Source organism: Schistocerca serialis, chromosome 1, assembly GCF_023864345.2.
Source record: "Schistocerca serialis cubense isolate TAMUIC-IGC-003099 chromosome 1, iqSchSeri2.2, whole genome shotgun sequence".
In the NCBI taxonomy this organism is placed as follows: domain Eukaryota; kingdom Metazoa; phylum Arthropoda; class Insecta; order Orthoptera; family Acrididae; genus Schistocerca; species Schistocerca serialis.
In genome coordinates, this window is record NC_064638.1 from 929,097,150 (window position 1) to 929,114,062 (window position 16,913).

The following is a 16,913-nucleotide window of genomic DNA, read 5'->3' on the forward strand; positions in this document are numbered from 1 at the left end:
AAATCATCACCTGCAACTGAGAAACTGTCTGCCAGGAGATGCAACAATAGCCACTATATGATATTCAGAGTTATAAGAGATTGACCATATGCTGAAATGTAGCAACTCTTAGTACTGTGTTGTCTGGATCTTTGTCTTATTATTGTGTGTAGAAACAAAAGAAAGTTTTTGTATGAATTACCACAAGATTTATATCTAAAAACAAAGATGCTGTAACTTACCAAACGGAAGTGTTGGTATGTTGATAGAGACAATAAAAAAACACACAAACACACACAAATTTCAAGCTTTCGCAACCCAAGGTTGCTTCATCAGGAAAGAGAGAAGGAGAGGGAAAGACGAAAGGATGTGGGTTTTAAGGAAGAGGGTAAGGAGTCACTCCAATCCCAGGAGCGGAAAGACTTACCTTAGGGGGAAAAAAGGACAGGTATACACTCGCACACACACACACATATCCATCCGCACATATACAGACACAGGCAGACATATGTAAATGCAAAGAGGTTGGGCAAAGATGTCAGTCGAAGCGGAAGTACAGAGGCAAAGATGTTGTTGAATGGCAGGTGAGGTACAAGCGGCAGCAACTTGAAATTAGCGGAGGTTGAGGCCTGCTGGGTAACCTACGCTAATTTCAAGTTGCCGCCGCTTGTACCTCACCTGTCATTCAACAACATCTTTGCCTCTGTACTTCCGCCTCGACTGACATCTCTGCCCAACCTCTTTACATTTACATATGTCTGCCTGTAACAACTGAGAATTTATTTCAACAAGAAATATTAATGATATCTTCTGAATTAAAATGCTAAACTATATAACCTTAAAAGAATGAAAATATGTATGAGTGTATGAATATGTATTTTGCAAAAGTCAAGGGCCTGCTATTGTAATGTAGTGGTAAATCTGTTAATTATTCACTTAAAACTTATGCTTACAGCAAAGTATTCCCTAGGAATACATGATCCCATGCTTTGAATATGAATATACATAAATTAACTATCAAATCTGGAAGTTATCCCTCCTACCAAGATGAGCCTAGTAGTGGATTTGTAACTAACATCTCTAGTAAATTAGGAGTGTGGCACACAAGAAGCTAAAGGATAGTTAAAGCTGCCCACATTGTGAACTGCCACATACTCTTTCACAACATTGTAGCAATAAGTAACTGCCTGGTAAGAAACTTTGTGTCACCATATTCCACTGCATGTTGCTACGAGATGCAAAGTTCCTATATGAAAAACTTGTTGGATTTTAACAGCAGACAGTATAGTACTGGTTTACCTTCTCTAGTTATTTTACTGCACATACATTTAGTCAAAGTTTGTTATATCACATTTGCAAGGAAGTTGGTAAACATCAAATTTCCATCAAGTTACTCAACTTTGACAGAGCAGAGAAAGGTGAAAGCTTTTTATGAAGTATAGTTGACACAATCTTTCTGATACCTTTAGAATCCCTATCATTTGTTGCTGATATACTACCACCAAAACATACATACACTTAACTTCACTTCTTACTTCAGTTACTTCCTTCTCTGAGAAAACACTCTGTAAGAAATGTACTTTATTTGAAGATGCATAAAACTTTTCCTATGGAAAAAATACTTGGAAGTGTTGGTTAACTATAAAGGCCTTTTTTTTGGTGGACAGTGAATGAACACCCTGAGTGCAGCACTATTCTGTCATAGGTGATGGTAGTTGGAGGAGTCAAAATACAGAGATGCATGCATTGGTCTGAAGTAAACTCTCTAAGTCCAAAATTTGATCCCTTTTAGCACTGCTGGAACTAGTGACATGACATAGCATTACTCCTTGAGGCACTGAAACAACAGAACAATACTGGAACCATCTTGATCCATAACCACTGAGCTGCCACCCACAACTCTTGGATACTGGTCAGAGCTGTGCTGAAGATGTGTACTCTTCAATCAGGTAATACGAGGTGGTTAAACAAGCACCCTCACATTTGTAGATGTTCCACAATGCATTCTAACATTTCAAGACTGAAAGAGTGGTGTACTGTCTGCAAGTGCTGTGTGCAAGAAAATGTACGCACGTGGTCAGAAGGTAAGCTTTTGTATCTTTTGCTTGTAAAAGAAGATGGCAGATATACCAAGGGTCGTATTTCATTCCACATGAACATCTTCAGCTACCAATGTGAATGACTCCCTTGTGGCACAAAGGCTGCAGAGCCTCATGCAGTTTCCAACATGCTCATTCTTGTATACCACAACTCATCACTACAGAAGCTCCTTCTTACATTCTTCAAACATCCAATGGTGGCCTGTCACATTTGGAGAGCAAAGGTCCATGTGTGAGTGGTAGTTTCTGTGCCTCTTAGTGAGGAAGTAGTTCTAGTTGATAGATATGGTCATCAGTTGTTTTTGGTACTGCCAGCAATGAATTTGTGAGAGCTTTACTGCAATGTAGTCCACCTACCCACTGTTATAATTTGTGATAGTCAGTGGTGACCCCTGTCATTAGCATATAACTGAACACATGTTTATCAGTACTTTTTCCATAATCAGATTCCTCACACTGTATTGATGACACAGTTGCACATATAGAGCACAGTGCCTTATGAAATTTGTTCAGGCCTGTCCCACATTTCAGGTAGCTCTGCATCATGTATTAATTAGCTATATGTGAGACTTTTGCCTTTGAATTTCCATTATCATAATAAAGAACAGAATCCCTACTATTGCAAAAAAGCAGGTCAAAACCACTTTTAAACAATGCTAATATTCATTAAATATTAAATTAAGCACATGATCAGTAAATTCACACCAACCTAAGTCCTTAATGCATGTTTTACTTGGTTCATGCAGTACTTTCATAATATTACTGGTAATTAGAAAACTAAAAAGCTTGAGTATGTTATACCTGGCCACCATTTGTTGAAATTTATTCCATTAGATGTACTCTGCCAGATCCAGACAGGATGGTTCAAAACTGTCACACCGATGCCAGAAGTCAATACGCTCTTGATTGTAGGAAACTTCTGGAATAGCCACTCAGACAAAAAATTGTTTTCTTCCTGCAATAGCAAAGATTATAAGTCAATATTGACCTGGATTGTTTAAGATGGACAATAAACAACTCTTAAGACAATTGACAACTACAAGTGGTGACCTCAAGGTCACCACTTGAAGAGACTCAGTCTATCTGTGCAGTATTGAGCATGCACACAAAGGCAATTGAAACAGCCTGTTAACAATGTAAGTAAAAGATAGATTGCTACTTACTGTAAAGATGATACATTAAGCTGCAGATAGGCATAACTAAAAGACACTTACACATTAGCTTTCAGTCATAGCCTTCATCAAAAAAGGAAAACGCACATGCATTCACACAATCAAGCACACCTCACATGCACATGACTGCCATCTCTAGCATCTTGGACTGTAGATGGCAGTCATGAGTGCATAAAGTGTGCTTGCTTCCATTATTCTTTTTCTGATGAAGGCTGAGGCCAAAAGCTAACATGTAAATGTCTTTTAGTTGTGCCTGTCTGTAACTTAACATGTCATCTTTTTAGTAAGAAGCAGTCTTTCTTTCCAATACATTGCTAATATTCCAATCTGGAGTTGACATTGTTTGAAATATCCAATTAGGTTTTTTAAATATGCTGCACTAAGAAATATAGTATTGGATGGCTGAAAGTAAATATTATTCCTGAATTCGCATTTAGTTTATCATTCATTATCATGAAGTTTTAACATGTGTAAAACAATATCAATATTCCAATATTGCACACACACACACACACACACACACACACACACACACACACACACACACACAATAATTAAGTCAACAAATAAAATACAGCTGAATTGCCTTATAACAACATTAGTTACAATGACAATTTGTACATAATGTGATGATTTCTGCAGTACAGCCACATTCCTTGTAAGGAACATACTTCTTTTCCTTGCTTAAAAATAGCAAATGTACAAGATGACAGTTATTCAACTACATGCAATAAAATTTTCATAACTTCTGAACAGCTTGGGTTAGGGCATTCAAGTTGCACGATTGGCCATGAGGCATGATAGGAATTAGTATGCACATGCATGGTTTGGTTTAGCAATGAAGCCCACTTGCATTTGGATGGCTTTGTCAACAAGCATTTGGGGAAATGATAATGCATGTTTCGTGATTGAGAAGTCTCTTCACCCTCAATGGGTGACTGTGTCGTGCACAATGTCTGGTCACGGTGAAATATTCCTTGATGGCACGGTACATGAAAGTTTTAGAAGATGATTTCATCCCCATTATCCAAAGTTACCCTGAATTCAGCAAGATGTGGTTCATGCAAAATGGAGCTCAACCCCATCAAAACAGGAGAGTGTTTGATGTCCTGGAGGACAACTTTTGGACAGCATTCTGGCTCTGGGGCACCCACAGGCTACTGGCATGGGCCTCAATTGGCCACCATATCCTCTGGATATGAACACATGTGACTCCTTTTGTGCGGCTATATTAAAAACAAGGTGTACAGTAATAACCCCAAAACCATTGATGAGCTGAAAACAGCCATTCATGAGGTCATCAACAGCATAAATGTTCCAATACTTCAGCAAGTCATGCAGTATTTTGCTGTTTGTCTGCGCCAGTTTATCGCTAATGATGGCAGGCATATTGAACATGTCATAATCTAAATCTGAATATCTGTAGTGATGTTTACATGTTGAATGAAGTTTTTTTTCCATATAGTTCAATAATTGCCATCTTGTATATGCATATACCTCATATATAATTTCATTTTCAGCCTCAGTTAGCAAAATGATTTTCTAAGACTCAACGCACTGTAGACAGAAATCTGTTGTTGTAATGCGGCAACCTGGCATATTCTTCTCTCTACTCTTCCATAAACAATAGATGTCATATAGACTCCTCACCTCATTGTTACACTAGAGCCTTCACACTACAGCAGTGGTGACAATGACTTCACACGTCACCAGTACCAATGATGTCAGTTTCCATAACGATTTGTATTGAAGCACATGCATTTTAGATTAGTATGGCCAGTAAAAGAAAAGTTTTAATGGTTGAAGGGAAAGTGAGAGTGAGTAGTTGGTATCCAACTAATGAGCTTCATTACTTCACTGACATGTGTCACTATTGCCCTGTCCATTTTTCCTCAACAAGCTGTTTGTAGGACAAACTTGCAGGAAAGCTGAGGAGAGACTGCTTACAATAAAAAATTTGAGGGAGGATAAGTGATACATCCAAGTTAGCAAACAAAGTAAACCAACCATAATCGATCCCTGCATGACTTATAACAAAGAACTGAAATGCAATATGACTGGCACAGCTTGAAGGTTCTTGGGCAGCATAATTAAAGTGACCACTGGGATCAGTAAAATATCAATAAGAACAAAGTGTGGGCAGCATAATTAAAGTGACCACTGGGATCAGTAAAACATCAATAAGAACAAAGTGTCCAATTTAATAAAAGCTTACTATACAGGTATGTGCTTCTGAAAAGGGGAGCAAGAAGGGGCATTTATCCCTTCCTAGAATCAGAGGGTGTAGATTATTTCTTCATTACTCAGTTTTCTAATATATACATTTCAAGATGGTGCCAATCAGAATAGATGTAAACTGCTCCGATAAAAGTGAATTAAAAAGTGTTAGCAATTCTAAGTTGTGTGACAGGAAAATCAGGAAAGGTATTGAGTGCAAATGTTGTAAGTAGTGGTTTCACAAAAATGTTGCAAAATAGACATAAAATTGGTAACTGTAGACTACTCGTGGTCGTGTGATGATGGTGTAATGGAAACATGTGAAAAAAGTATTAAACATTATCAAAGGCAAGGACTCAATAATTCAAGCTTTGCACAGTGATATAGAAGTGTTAAAAATGAAATGTGCTGTTTTAGAACTCAGATGCAAAATTTTGGGGAACAGCAATAGTTTAAAAGTGGATGAATTTAAGTATTTCAAAACATGTACCTCACTTGCCACCAAGAAATGTGCTACATCTAAAAAGGTAGGAAAGGAAAACTTAGAAAAAGTCTGTGTAACAATAGTAGATGAGGAACAATGTTCTACATATATTCAATGTGCAACCAATAAAAAGCTTGCATCTGAAAGTGTTGAAGACATCAATGCTGTGCTTAAAAATCACGTGAGAAAGTGGACCATCAAAACTGATATGAAATCTACAAAGAACAGTTCTGCACCAACACAAAAACAAATTCATCATGGAATAAAACTCAAAATATTCAGAGATAGCCGTGCACGTAATGCTTCAAACATTGCATCAGACACTGCAAAAGAAAGCGTGAGTGTGTCAGCATTTGTTAAGCCTGGAATGAAATTTGAAAATGTGTTTAGCAGTGCCGAACAAGAACGTGCCATTTCTACTAAAAGTGACTGTGTTGTTCTCATTGTAGGATTTACTTCTAAAAAAAATTGTCATTATCTTCCTCTTGCTGTTGAGTATAAACATGACAGTGAGGAATCTACCTATAAGATTTCATCTGGTGGACTGGTCTTGCATAAATAGTGAAATTTGACATATGAATGAATAATTAAAACACTTTCTTTGAAGTTTAAAAACATAAGACTTCTCGACATCAAAGATTATGAAAAAGCTAGTTTCACAGGGCAAAGACAACAATTGAACTGATCTGTTAAGGAGAGACTCATATCAGATATAAACAAGGCTGCTGACAAAATAATCCACAAAAACAGCTGCAAAAGCAAACAAGCCATAGCCTTAAGTGCCTACATGCAGGGAAACTAGTGAAAGGGGCCAATTCCAACTGGATTTGGCCCAACTCTAACAATACTGAAGAAGTATTCAATACACAGTTAGAAGTTACTTTATCATGTAAACAAACTAGTTCTAAAGATGCTTTACTGATAATGTATTCAGTACTAATTTCATTAAGCATTTGAGCATTGGAGGTGTATCTGAAGGAATGGTCAGCAAGCTTTATATTCTGCAAATCCTGTTAGAAAGTATGAAACAGTCAGTAAAGGTAATAGTCTAAATGAACATTGGCTTAAAACTGAAAATATCTGTCTTCTTAACAAACTTCCAGGCTACAAACTGGCCATCAGCTTTTGTACAACTAACGTGTGTGGAGGCTCTTGCGTATTGGTCAATTCCTCAATAAACTATGAAATCAGACAGAATTTTAGCCATCTGAAAAAAGAACTATGTTTGAAAATAATCGTACAGAACATAAAGAGTATAACAAGTTGATTACCAGTATATATTGCATCCCTGGGTACCATACAAGCTATGTGTTCTTTGATAAATTTGAAACTCAGTTACCTAATTTAAACACTGAAAATCTGTGTAAGAAACTAGTTATACATGCTGACTGCAACATAGATGTGAGAACTAATAACAAATTTGCTTCACATTTCAAGAATTTGGTAGCCACAAATGAGCTAAATCTAAATTCTGATCAATTCACAAGAGTTACAGCAATTAATTCAACATGTATTGATAAAACTGTAAGTATAATAGTGGGAAACATTCCACGTGGGAAAAAAACTGTAAGTAGTTATAATTACACCATCAAAGAAAGATATAGTTCAGATTTATGAGTCTCAGACCATGCAGCACTATCTTTATCATCATCAAATTAAATTAAGGTTCCACAACAAATAGATGTAGCAACTTCAGCCAAGAAAATGTGAAGGTATTTATTAAAAACATAAGCCTCACAGTATGGTCAGTCAGCAAACACACTTCGACAGATGACAATTACAATAACTTTTCAACTGATTCATGAGCTTATACAATGAATGCTTCCTTTATTAATAGTATGGACTGAGTCTCATAAAAGTAGGTCATGGGCAACAAAATGAATTAGAGCGTCTAGCATTAAGAAGAGGAAACTGCATACAGAGGTGAGCATTAATCGAAATCTTGAATTTTATAAATATGTAAGCACATACAAAAAACAATTTACAAAGTAGTTAAACTAAAAAAACTTACTGGACACAATACATTCATTTTAAATGCAAACAACATATCCAAGCTGTTTGGTCTGTTGTAACAAGTGAAGTTGGCAGTGTAACAGAGAGAAAATGTCCTCCTAAAATAATGATAAATGGCAGGGCAATTACAGAATCCAGTGCCATGTGTGAATCCTTCAATAATTTCTTTTTCAGTTGTAACAAAATTGGTAAATGCTCACCACCAACTACAGTTCCTAGTATGGCAGAGAGAAATTGTTTGAGTGTTAAGTTTTGACCTTTTTCAAGCTCTGATGTCATTAAAGTCATAATGTCCCTAAAAAATTTAAACTGAGTGGGTTGTGATAATAATAAAATCAGTATATCATAGTATTGTGCATCCACTCTCCCTCATAATCAACCAGTCTTTTGAAGAGGGATGCTTTCCAGGTCGGTTAAAATATGCTGAAGTTCTACCAATTCATAAAAAGGGCACACAAGATGAAATGGGAAACTATAGGCCTATCTCACTTTTACCAATTTCTTCAAAAATATTTGAAAGAGCTGCATGTGGCCAGATAGAAAATTACAATTCATTTGACAATATTATTTTATGCAATCAGTATGGTTTCAGGAATGGCTGCAGCACAACCCATGCAATAAATGAATTGATCACAAAAGTTAGCAGTTGTCTCAATAATAGAATGTATCAGGCATCTTTTGTGATCTTACCAAAGCCTTCGACACTGTATATCATGACTGGCTTCTTCAAAAACTGACTAGTTATGGTTTTCAAGGAAAATCTCTTAGTTGTATGTCATTATACTTGGCAAACAGAAAACAATTGGCAATGAACAGTGGCAATAAATTCCTCTCTGGCTGAAAATACATACAATTAGGAGTCCCACAAGGCTAAACATTAGGGTAACTACTATTTTTGTATTACATCAATGATATGCCATGCTAAGTTGAGTCAGATACCATCCTTTATCCAGATGACTCAACAGAAATAGTCTGCAGAAAAATCAATGAAGACTTAATCCGCCATGTTGAGCAGACACTTGGGGAAGTGGAAGCATGTCTAAAAAATAATAATTTGAAATTAAACTTTGCAAAAGCTGAAACTGTTCATTTCACCAAGAAACAATCAGCAAGATGTATAAGTGAAATAAGCCATATGGACAAAAAAATTGGACACTGAAAGCTGTGTCAAATTCCTTGGTGTGTTAATAAATAAAAATATGTTGTGGAGCAATCATATAGACTGTATTCTTAGTTGACTGAACAGTCTTGTGTATGTCAGGAATGTCTTATCTAGTATAACTGATTCAACGGTTAAGAAAACCATATATTACATGTATTTTATTTTACTAGTTAAGTATAGCATAATTTTCTATGCATCTAAGAAAACTAATGTGCCCAAAGCCTTTACACAACAAAAAGAGATCATCTGAGCCATGGTGGGAGCTAAAAAGAATAAACATTGCAAACTTCTATTTGGAAAGCTTGACATAATGTCTATTCCAAAAATGTATAAATATGAGATTCTCATTTTCACAAAAAGAAACCCACAATGTTTTGAGGACAACTGCTTCCTGCATCAGTGTGACACCAGACATAGGGCAAGTTACATGCTATCTACCCACAGACTCAAACTGTATGAAAAACTCCACCACATGGGCATGAAATTTGTAAATAAAATCAGTAAGGAGAAAAGTGACCCAGATCTAAAAAATACTAAGGAGACCTTGAAAAATATGTTAAAAGTAAATGCTACTATAGTGTAGAAGATTTCTTGAATGATGTACTATAGTACCTCTCTGCAAACACCATATACAACCATAGATTTTTTTTAAAAAAATTATAACCATGTAAAGTAATACATATGTATGGTCGCCTTAGATTAGTTTGTTAGTCTGTATGTTAGTCTCAAAATTGACAAATCACCTATGTCAGAGTCTTAGATTGTACACAGCATGTTATTTTACAGTAAAAATCTGAATAATTGTCTGTGATTCTACTTAACCAAGCATTCAGCATTGCCCAGTACAATGGGAAATATTGTAGCTTGTGAAATTACTATGTAACTCGGGTTTGTTTGATTGCTATTATATTCACAGGAAATAATGCCTTTTCTTTGGTGCAGTAAAGGTTTCAGCTCTGTGCTGCAGGCAAGATGGGTGTGAAGCTTTACAGAGTCAAAGTAGTCTCCAATCTTTTCCCTGTTGCTTCTTCATGCCGCTTGCATTGAGCTGCAAAAAAGAACCAGTCCAAAACACCCTGACAAATAACACCTAGCACAAAATAACAATGGTTGTGTATACCTACCTCATGTTTGTCTACTGTACCCACAAGGATGCCCCCCCCCCCCCCCCCCCCCCCTCTTCCTCCTACTGCACAACTTAATCATGGCAGTAGTCTAGCATTGGTCTGTGGACTATTGTGCATCTACTGACCCAAGTGCATCAAGAGAGGGGAAAAGTAAATATGTCAAATTTAAAAGCTTAAAAAAATGTTATTTCCATGAATTGGGACCTACTCAAACTCTACGGGATGTAACAGAATGCGACATGCACTTAGAGTTACAAATTCTGTACTGCAGTTGGCATGGCTGCACAATGTGTCAACCTAGGAAAACAATGACCAAGTCGGTTCAAGCCTCAGGTGTTAGAAGCTCCTGGTTAATTCTCTTAGAGAGTTCTTACTGACATTCGTGACTGTTTCTTTTAGAACTGTAAGAATGATATTATGGAGGTGATATATATCCATGGCAGGCGGAGTTCTGGCTGATCATGTAATGAACTGCTAGAAAGATGTTACATAATGGCATGCAGAAGATTAAGAATTTGGAGGAGACTCTGATGCAGGTACTATTTTTACCATGTCAAATGCTACTGCAGTAACTGATGGTAGTCTGGGTAGCAGAGTGTCAAGAGGCCCTCTGGATGAAACAACTAGTACAGATTATGTTGGTAGTGTAAACTGCTTGCCTCTGCTTGAAGAAGCATTCTGTTTGCCTGTGCCTGAAGAGCATTTTAAGAAAGTCATGAAGCTGACCACCCTGATACTGAAATGCCTGAAAATGTACATTTATATGCATGTTCTAAAGTTGGTTGTGAACCCCTTTCATTTTGAATATGTTTACTGACAGTAACTGACATTGTTAATGTCCTGTACATTTTTTCAAACTTACCAATGAAAGCACCATGCACAATTTTGTGCTCCTGATTCACTAGTATGGATATTTACCACCCAATAACTCTCAGTGGACTTGGTTATACAGAATAAATTGGGCAGTTTTAGTGATTACAGTACCCATAGAGTACATATTGACATGTATTTCATTGTTCTGCTAGCTAGGCCATTTTCATAATCAAGGATAAGTAATAGAAGGCATGAAAATAATACATAAGTCCATTAGTGTGCTCACATGTGAAGTTTCACACGGAAACAAACTATAATTAGAGTGCATCAAGGTCAAACAAGCTTTTTTCAAGTTGATTTCTCATTTCTTCACTTTCACAGTTTTTTTAGTTATATTTGTTGCTAACCAACATAACTTTCTCAATTTCTTTTTCATTTACATAGAGTGCTGAGCTCCAGAATAACTGTTCCAGAAATTTTAACTTGGATGCGCAATTATGGAAGCTGAATTGACTGTAATTCCGGGAGTTCTGTTTTACATTTGATATACCTCCAATAACAATAACACCACTTTACAGAATTCAGAATGATCACCAAACATGCTACAAACCAACAACAAGAAAAAAATTTATTACACTACAGCAAAAATGAATTGGGATGTACTGAGAGAAATCCAAATCATTAAATGCTAATTCAATATGTATTGGATCCAAGATTATTTCTGCATACAAGAAAACAGAACTGCAGCACACAAGTAATATGACATTGAATAGACACAGTTTCAAGTACAAGTAAATTACTATCTAAAAACATATGGATGACTAACAAAAAAATTATTGAAACAAAGTTTGGGTACAATCTTTAAAAACAAGAGTTTAACATTATGTCAGTATTATCACTTATTATGTAATGTATGTTGGTATGTGAAGAGCAATTGTGGTAGAAAGTTAGAATCTGCTATTGCACTATTAATTTGAAATCATGCATGCTCCTAGACATGCTGCCAAGTAATCACGAAGTGGAATCATGGTAATATGGACCATTTGCCCTTGAGATACACAAATCAAGTATTGCTGTGGTGTCTCGTGGCATTAAATGACCTCTTCAAACATTTGTGTTGATATTACATGCATTGAAAGAGTACATGATATACCAGAACCTCTTTCACTATATACAAAATGTAAGTATTTTAAGAAATGAAATTTCAGAGGAATTGTAGATGAATTTTTAAAACGAATTAGATATAACATGAAAATAACCATTTACTTATTAGTTTATGTATATAGTACTTTTATCACCTAGTTTATCAAATTATCTTGAGGAAATCCATTAATTCTCTCTCTCTCTCTCTCTCTCTCTCTCTCTAACATAGTCTATTGTGATACCATGAAATGTAGTCCTAAATCTTCATTTTAACTAATTAAATCTCTACATAATTTAAGCAAAATATTGCATATGGGCTAGTTAATCCAATTAATAAACCTGCTAAGGAATCTAGAAATCCAAGGAATTAATTACTAAAGATTATAAACTGAGTCAATGAACTGGATAAGAAAGCTTAGAAATTAAGTACTGGAAATAATAAATTGTATGGGTAGGGATCTAGAAGTCAATTAAGAAATACAGTAAAGTATTTACCAATTCCAAGTAAATGTTTGACAATGGTAAAGTATTTAAAAAAAAAAAAATAGTTTCCCTACAGCAATTCGTCATGTCTCTCTTTGTACTTATCCTCAGATTCCTTTTTATTTTTCACTTCTGCTACACATTCTTATTCTCCACTGTTGTAGAACTTGATTTGCTTTATTTACATTTGGTTGTCTCAGGAACATTATAATTCTTCATAGAATGTTTTACTCTCAATTGTGACTATAACATAATTTGCTCATTGCAACTTATTTATCACTTTGCATTTTTATTTATGTTCTAATTGTCTCTTTCACTTCTTTTATTTAGCCTTTGATATACACTGAGGTGACGAAAGTCATGGGATACCTCCTAATATCATGTTGGACCTCCTTTCGCCTGGTGTACGGCAGCAGCTCAGCATGGCTTGGATTCAACACATCTTTGGAAGTTCCCTACAGAAATATTTAGCCATGCTGCTTATATAGGTGCCGATAAGTGCGAAATTGTCACCAGTGTAAGATTTTGTGCATGAACTGACCTCTCAATTATGTACCATAAATGTTTGTGGGATTCATGTCAGACAATCTCAGTGGTCAAATCATTGTCCAGAATGTTCTACAAACCAGTCATGAACAATTGTGGCCCAATAATATGGTGCACCATCATCCATAAAAATTCCATCACTGTTTGGGAACATGAAGTCCCTGAATAGTTGCAAATTTTCTCCAAGTAGCTGCACATAACCGTTTCCAATCAATGATCAGTTCATTTGGACCAGAAGACCCGGTTCACAGCCCACACCATTATGGAGCCACCACCAGCTTGCACAGTACATTGTTGAGAACTTGTATCCACAGCTTTGTGGGGTCGTGCCAAACACAAACCCTACCACAACTGAAATTGGGACTCATCTGACCAGACCACAGTTTTCCATTCATCTAGGATTCAAACGATATGGGCATGAGTCCAAGAGAGGCATTGCATGCGATATCGTGCTGTTAGCAAAGGCCTTCATATCAGTCATCTGCTATTATAGCCCATTAATGCCAAGTTTCATTGCACTGTTCTAATGGATATGTTTGTTGTACATCCCATGCTGATTCCTGCAGTTAATTTACGCAGTGTTCCTTGTCTGTTATCACTGACAGGAGTACAAGAACACCACTGCTCTTGTTCTTTAAATGATTGCTGTCGTCCACTGCATTGTCCATGGTGAGACATAATGCCTTAAATTTGGTATTCTTGCCACTCTCTTGATGCTGTGTATCTTGGAATATTGAATTCCCTAGTGAAATGCAATGCCCCATACACTTAGCTCCAGCTACCATTCCACATTCAAAGTCTGTTAATCCCCATCATGTGCCCATAATCATGTTGCAAACCTCTTCACATGAATCAACTGAGTACAGGTGACAGCTCGGCCAATGCATTACCCTTTTATGCCTTATGTACGTGATACTACTGCCATCTGTATATGTGTATATCACAATGCCATGACTTTTGTCACTTTGCTGTACAACTTACACAGAAATTGTTATGAAAGATAACTGTAAATTGCTCATCGGTACTTCATCCTTAGGTTTTTCAAACTTCTGACAGTTAATTTCAGCTTACATTGTCAAAAGTTTTCTTTAGATACATAACAGTTACAATGATATGTTGGCCCTTCTTTATTCCTCTTCACATTACCAGATACTACCAGATACTTGAGATTACCTTAAATTTTTGAAGTTGAAGTTATGGTATTCCCATACCTCTTCAGTTTCTTCCCATTTTTTCTGTGAATAATTCTAGTCAGCAAGTTTTTAATGTGAGAGACGTGACTTTGCCATACTCTGATGGTCTGTCTATTGTTCTAAGACTCCAATACTAGACTAAATATGCTCTACATCCACCCGTCCCACTCCCTACACACCCCAGCGACTTCAGATAACACTCGTATATCAGAGGAACATGATGTCTTTTTTGACACTGTTGGGATATGAACTGATCAACAGTGAAAAACTACATACAAGGAGAATATTACAAAATAACAAAACACTGTGTTTGGTAGATCTACATCTACATAGAGTAGTGCATTAAGTATGTATAGGGGTGGGACAGGCACGTTTGAGACAGCTCACAATGAAACTTTTGGATATAAATTAGCAGTGTTGCCAATAAGATATGAGACAAATTTTAATAAGAATTTGAAAGACAATAACAAAATAACTATGATTGTGCATCTGTGAATGATGATTGGAAAGTAAGGAATCCATGGTTTACATATGAAAAACTAGAAGGAATCTGAATTTGCAGCTCTATTGAAAATCATTCAGAGCTATGGAATGCAATGAGTAGAGAAGTTACAGGCACTATTTTCATACTCTTAGGGCCTGTTGTATAAGCATCGCTGACTGGAGATCAATTCTGACATTAGTTCAGAAATTGAACACTGTTCATGACTCCATTCTATTGTACAACACTAAACTTGGATCCACCAAAGGAGGTAGAAACATGATTGACAACACCACAGAAATCAGCTATCACCATGATTATCAATCTCTGAATGCAGACATTAATCATATACATTGTACGTACACAGGATTTATTATCAAAAGAGTCGTGTAATGATGATGAAGGAAAGTACACAAAAAAAGGAACCAATGTTTGAACTTCTCTTAATAGAAAAAAGATTTTTTGCAGGAAATCGTACTCAGCAGCATAATGCTACAACAGAATGCAAAAATCTGATAAAGCTACTACAACAAGCAAGAAAAATGTGTAAATATGTTGTCAATAAATTCCACAATCATTGCATTGTTACTCCAGTTAGCTTCATTTTCTGTTGGTTCTGGACTTTCTTTGCAGAAAGATTTTCATCCCAAATTTATGTGTGATGCTTTTACACATTTTAATATGCAATGATTAAGCATAGCTTCTGAGATCACTTGTACATTCAATGTAAACCATCAGTGACAAGTCCTACATATTTCTGCACTGAGCTTAGTCCACAGAACCTTGAATACCAGGAAACTTCAAAATTTGATAGAAAGGACACTGTGTTTTCGTCATTTATTTTCTTCAGTAGGTATTTTGATGAATTCCTCCTTCAGTCTGGAAATGCAGGCCAATATCTTGAGGAAAACCATGCAAGCTGTTGCTATATCTGTTTCAACGAATTGCTAACTATCATCTGAAGCTTTCTGTAGCATAACATCTTAATATCAAATATAGCATGCACACTGCAGTCAATAGCTGGTTTCTTTTTGTAGTTTCAGGAGATTCATACTCCATCAACCTTAATTTTGAGAATGAGTTCACACTTTGTTGGCCTCAGCAGATGCATCGGAATACTCAGATATTTGCAAAGTGAATGAAAGGAAACAATACACCATAATTCACATCATGTAAGTTTCTTGCACACAGAATGATGCGCACCACAGTGGCTCAGAACGCTTGAAAATTGTAAGAGTTAAGTGATTTCAGAATGTAGCGTTGTTATAATTATATTTATGACCAATACAGCAGAGAAAGTAGCATCAAATGGAAAAAAAACCTTAGGGTTGACCTGGATTTGAAACTGGGTTCAAATGGTTCAAATGGCTCTGAGCACTATGGGACTTAACAGCTATGGTCATCAGTCCCTTAGAACTTAGAACTACTTAAACCTAACTAACCTAAGGACATCACACAACACCCAGTCATCACGAGGCAGAGAAAAATCCCTGACCCCGCCGGGAATCGAAACCGGGATTGAAACTGGGTTTCTTCATAAGAGAGACCAGAACATAAGTGCTGAGCTATCGGAACAGCTATTCAATCAGTGCTGGTAAATAATAACTTGGTAAACAAGTTATATATACCTACTTATTTCTTCTTTATTCATTAGTACTCATGCAGTTGCCCTAGCAGTTTAGCCATGTGTCCGATAGTTCAAAAATTAATACTCATTCTATAGTTACTGCTACTACAGCGGAGAGAGCACATTTAGAGATGTTCAAACACTATTGGCTGTTGTCAATATTAATATATGTAACTGTTCATGGCAAATATTTCAATTTTTCCTTTCTTCCTTTGCCGCTGAGGGTCTATAACATACCTCAAAATTAATCATAAAAATTGTGAGACATCTCCATCAATTGCTATGAAATAAATTAATATCTACACTCATTACATATGTAGCTGATAAGTCCCTTAAATAAACCTTATAGACTGGAAAAAATTTCAAGCTTCAGT

General features: G+C 36.2%; 1 protein-coding gene across 2 annotated transcripts in view; it reads right to left on the minus strand.

The window, feature by feature from the left end:
- Positions 1-16,913, minus strand: part of LOC126412402 (serine protease svh-1-like) — a 467,630-nt gene that overhangs the window by 298,287 nt on the left and 152,430 nt on the right. For both annotated transcript variants that reach the window (XM_050081990.1, XM_050082000.1), the window contains one exon: positions 2,880-3,033. In XM_050081990.1, coding sequence (XP_049937947.1) covers positions 2,880-3,033 — 154 coding nt within the window. The remainder of the gene's footprint in view (positions 1-2,879; positions 3,034-16,913) is intronic.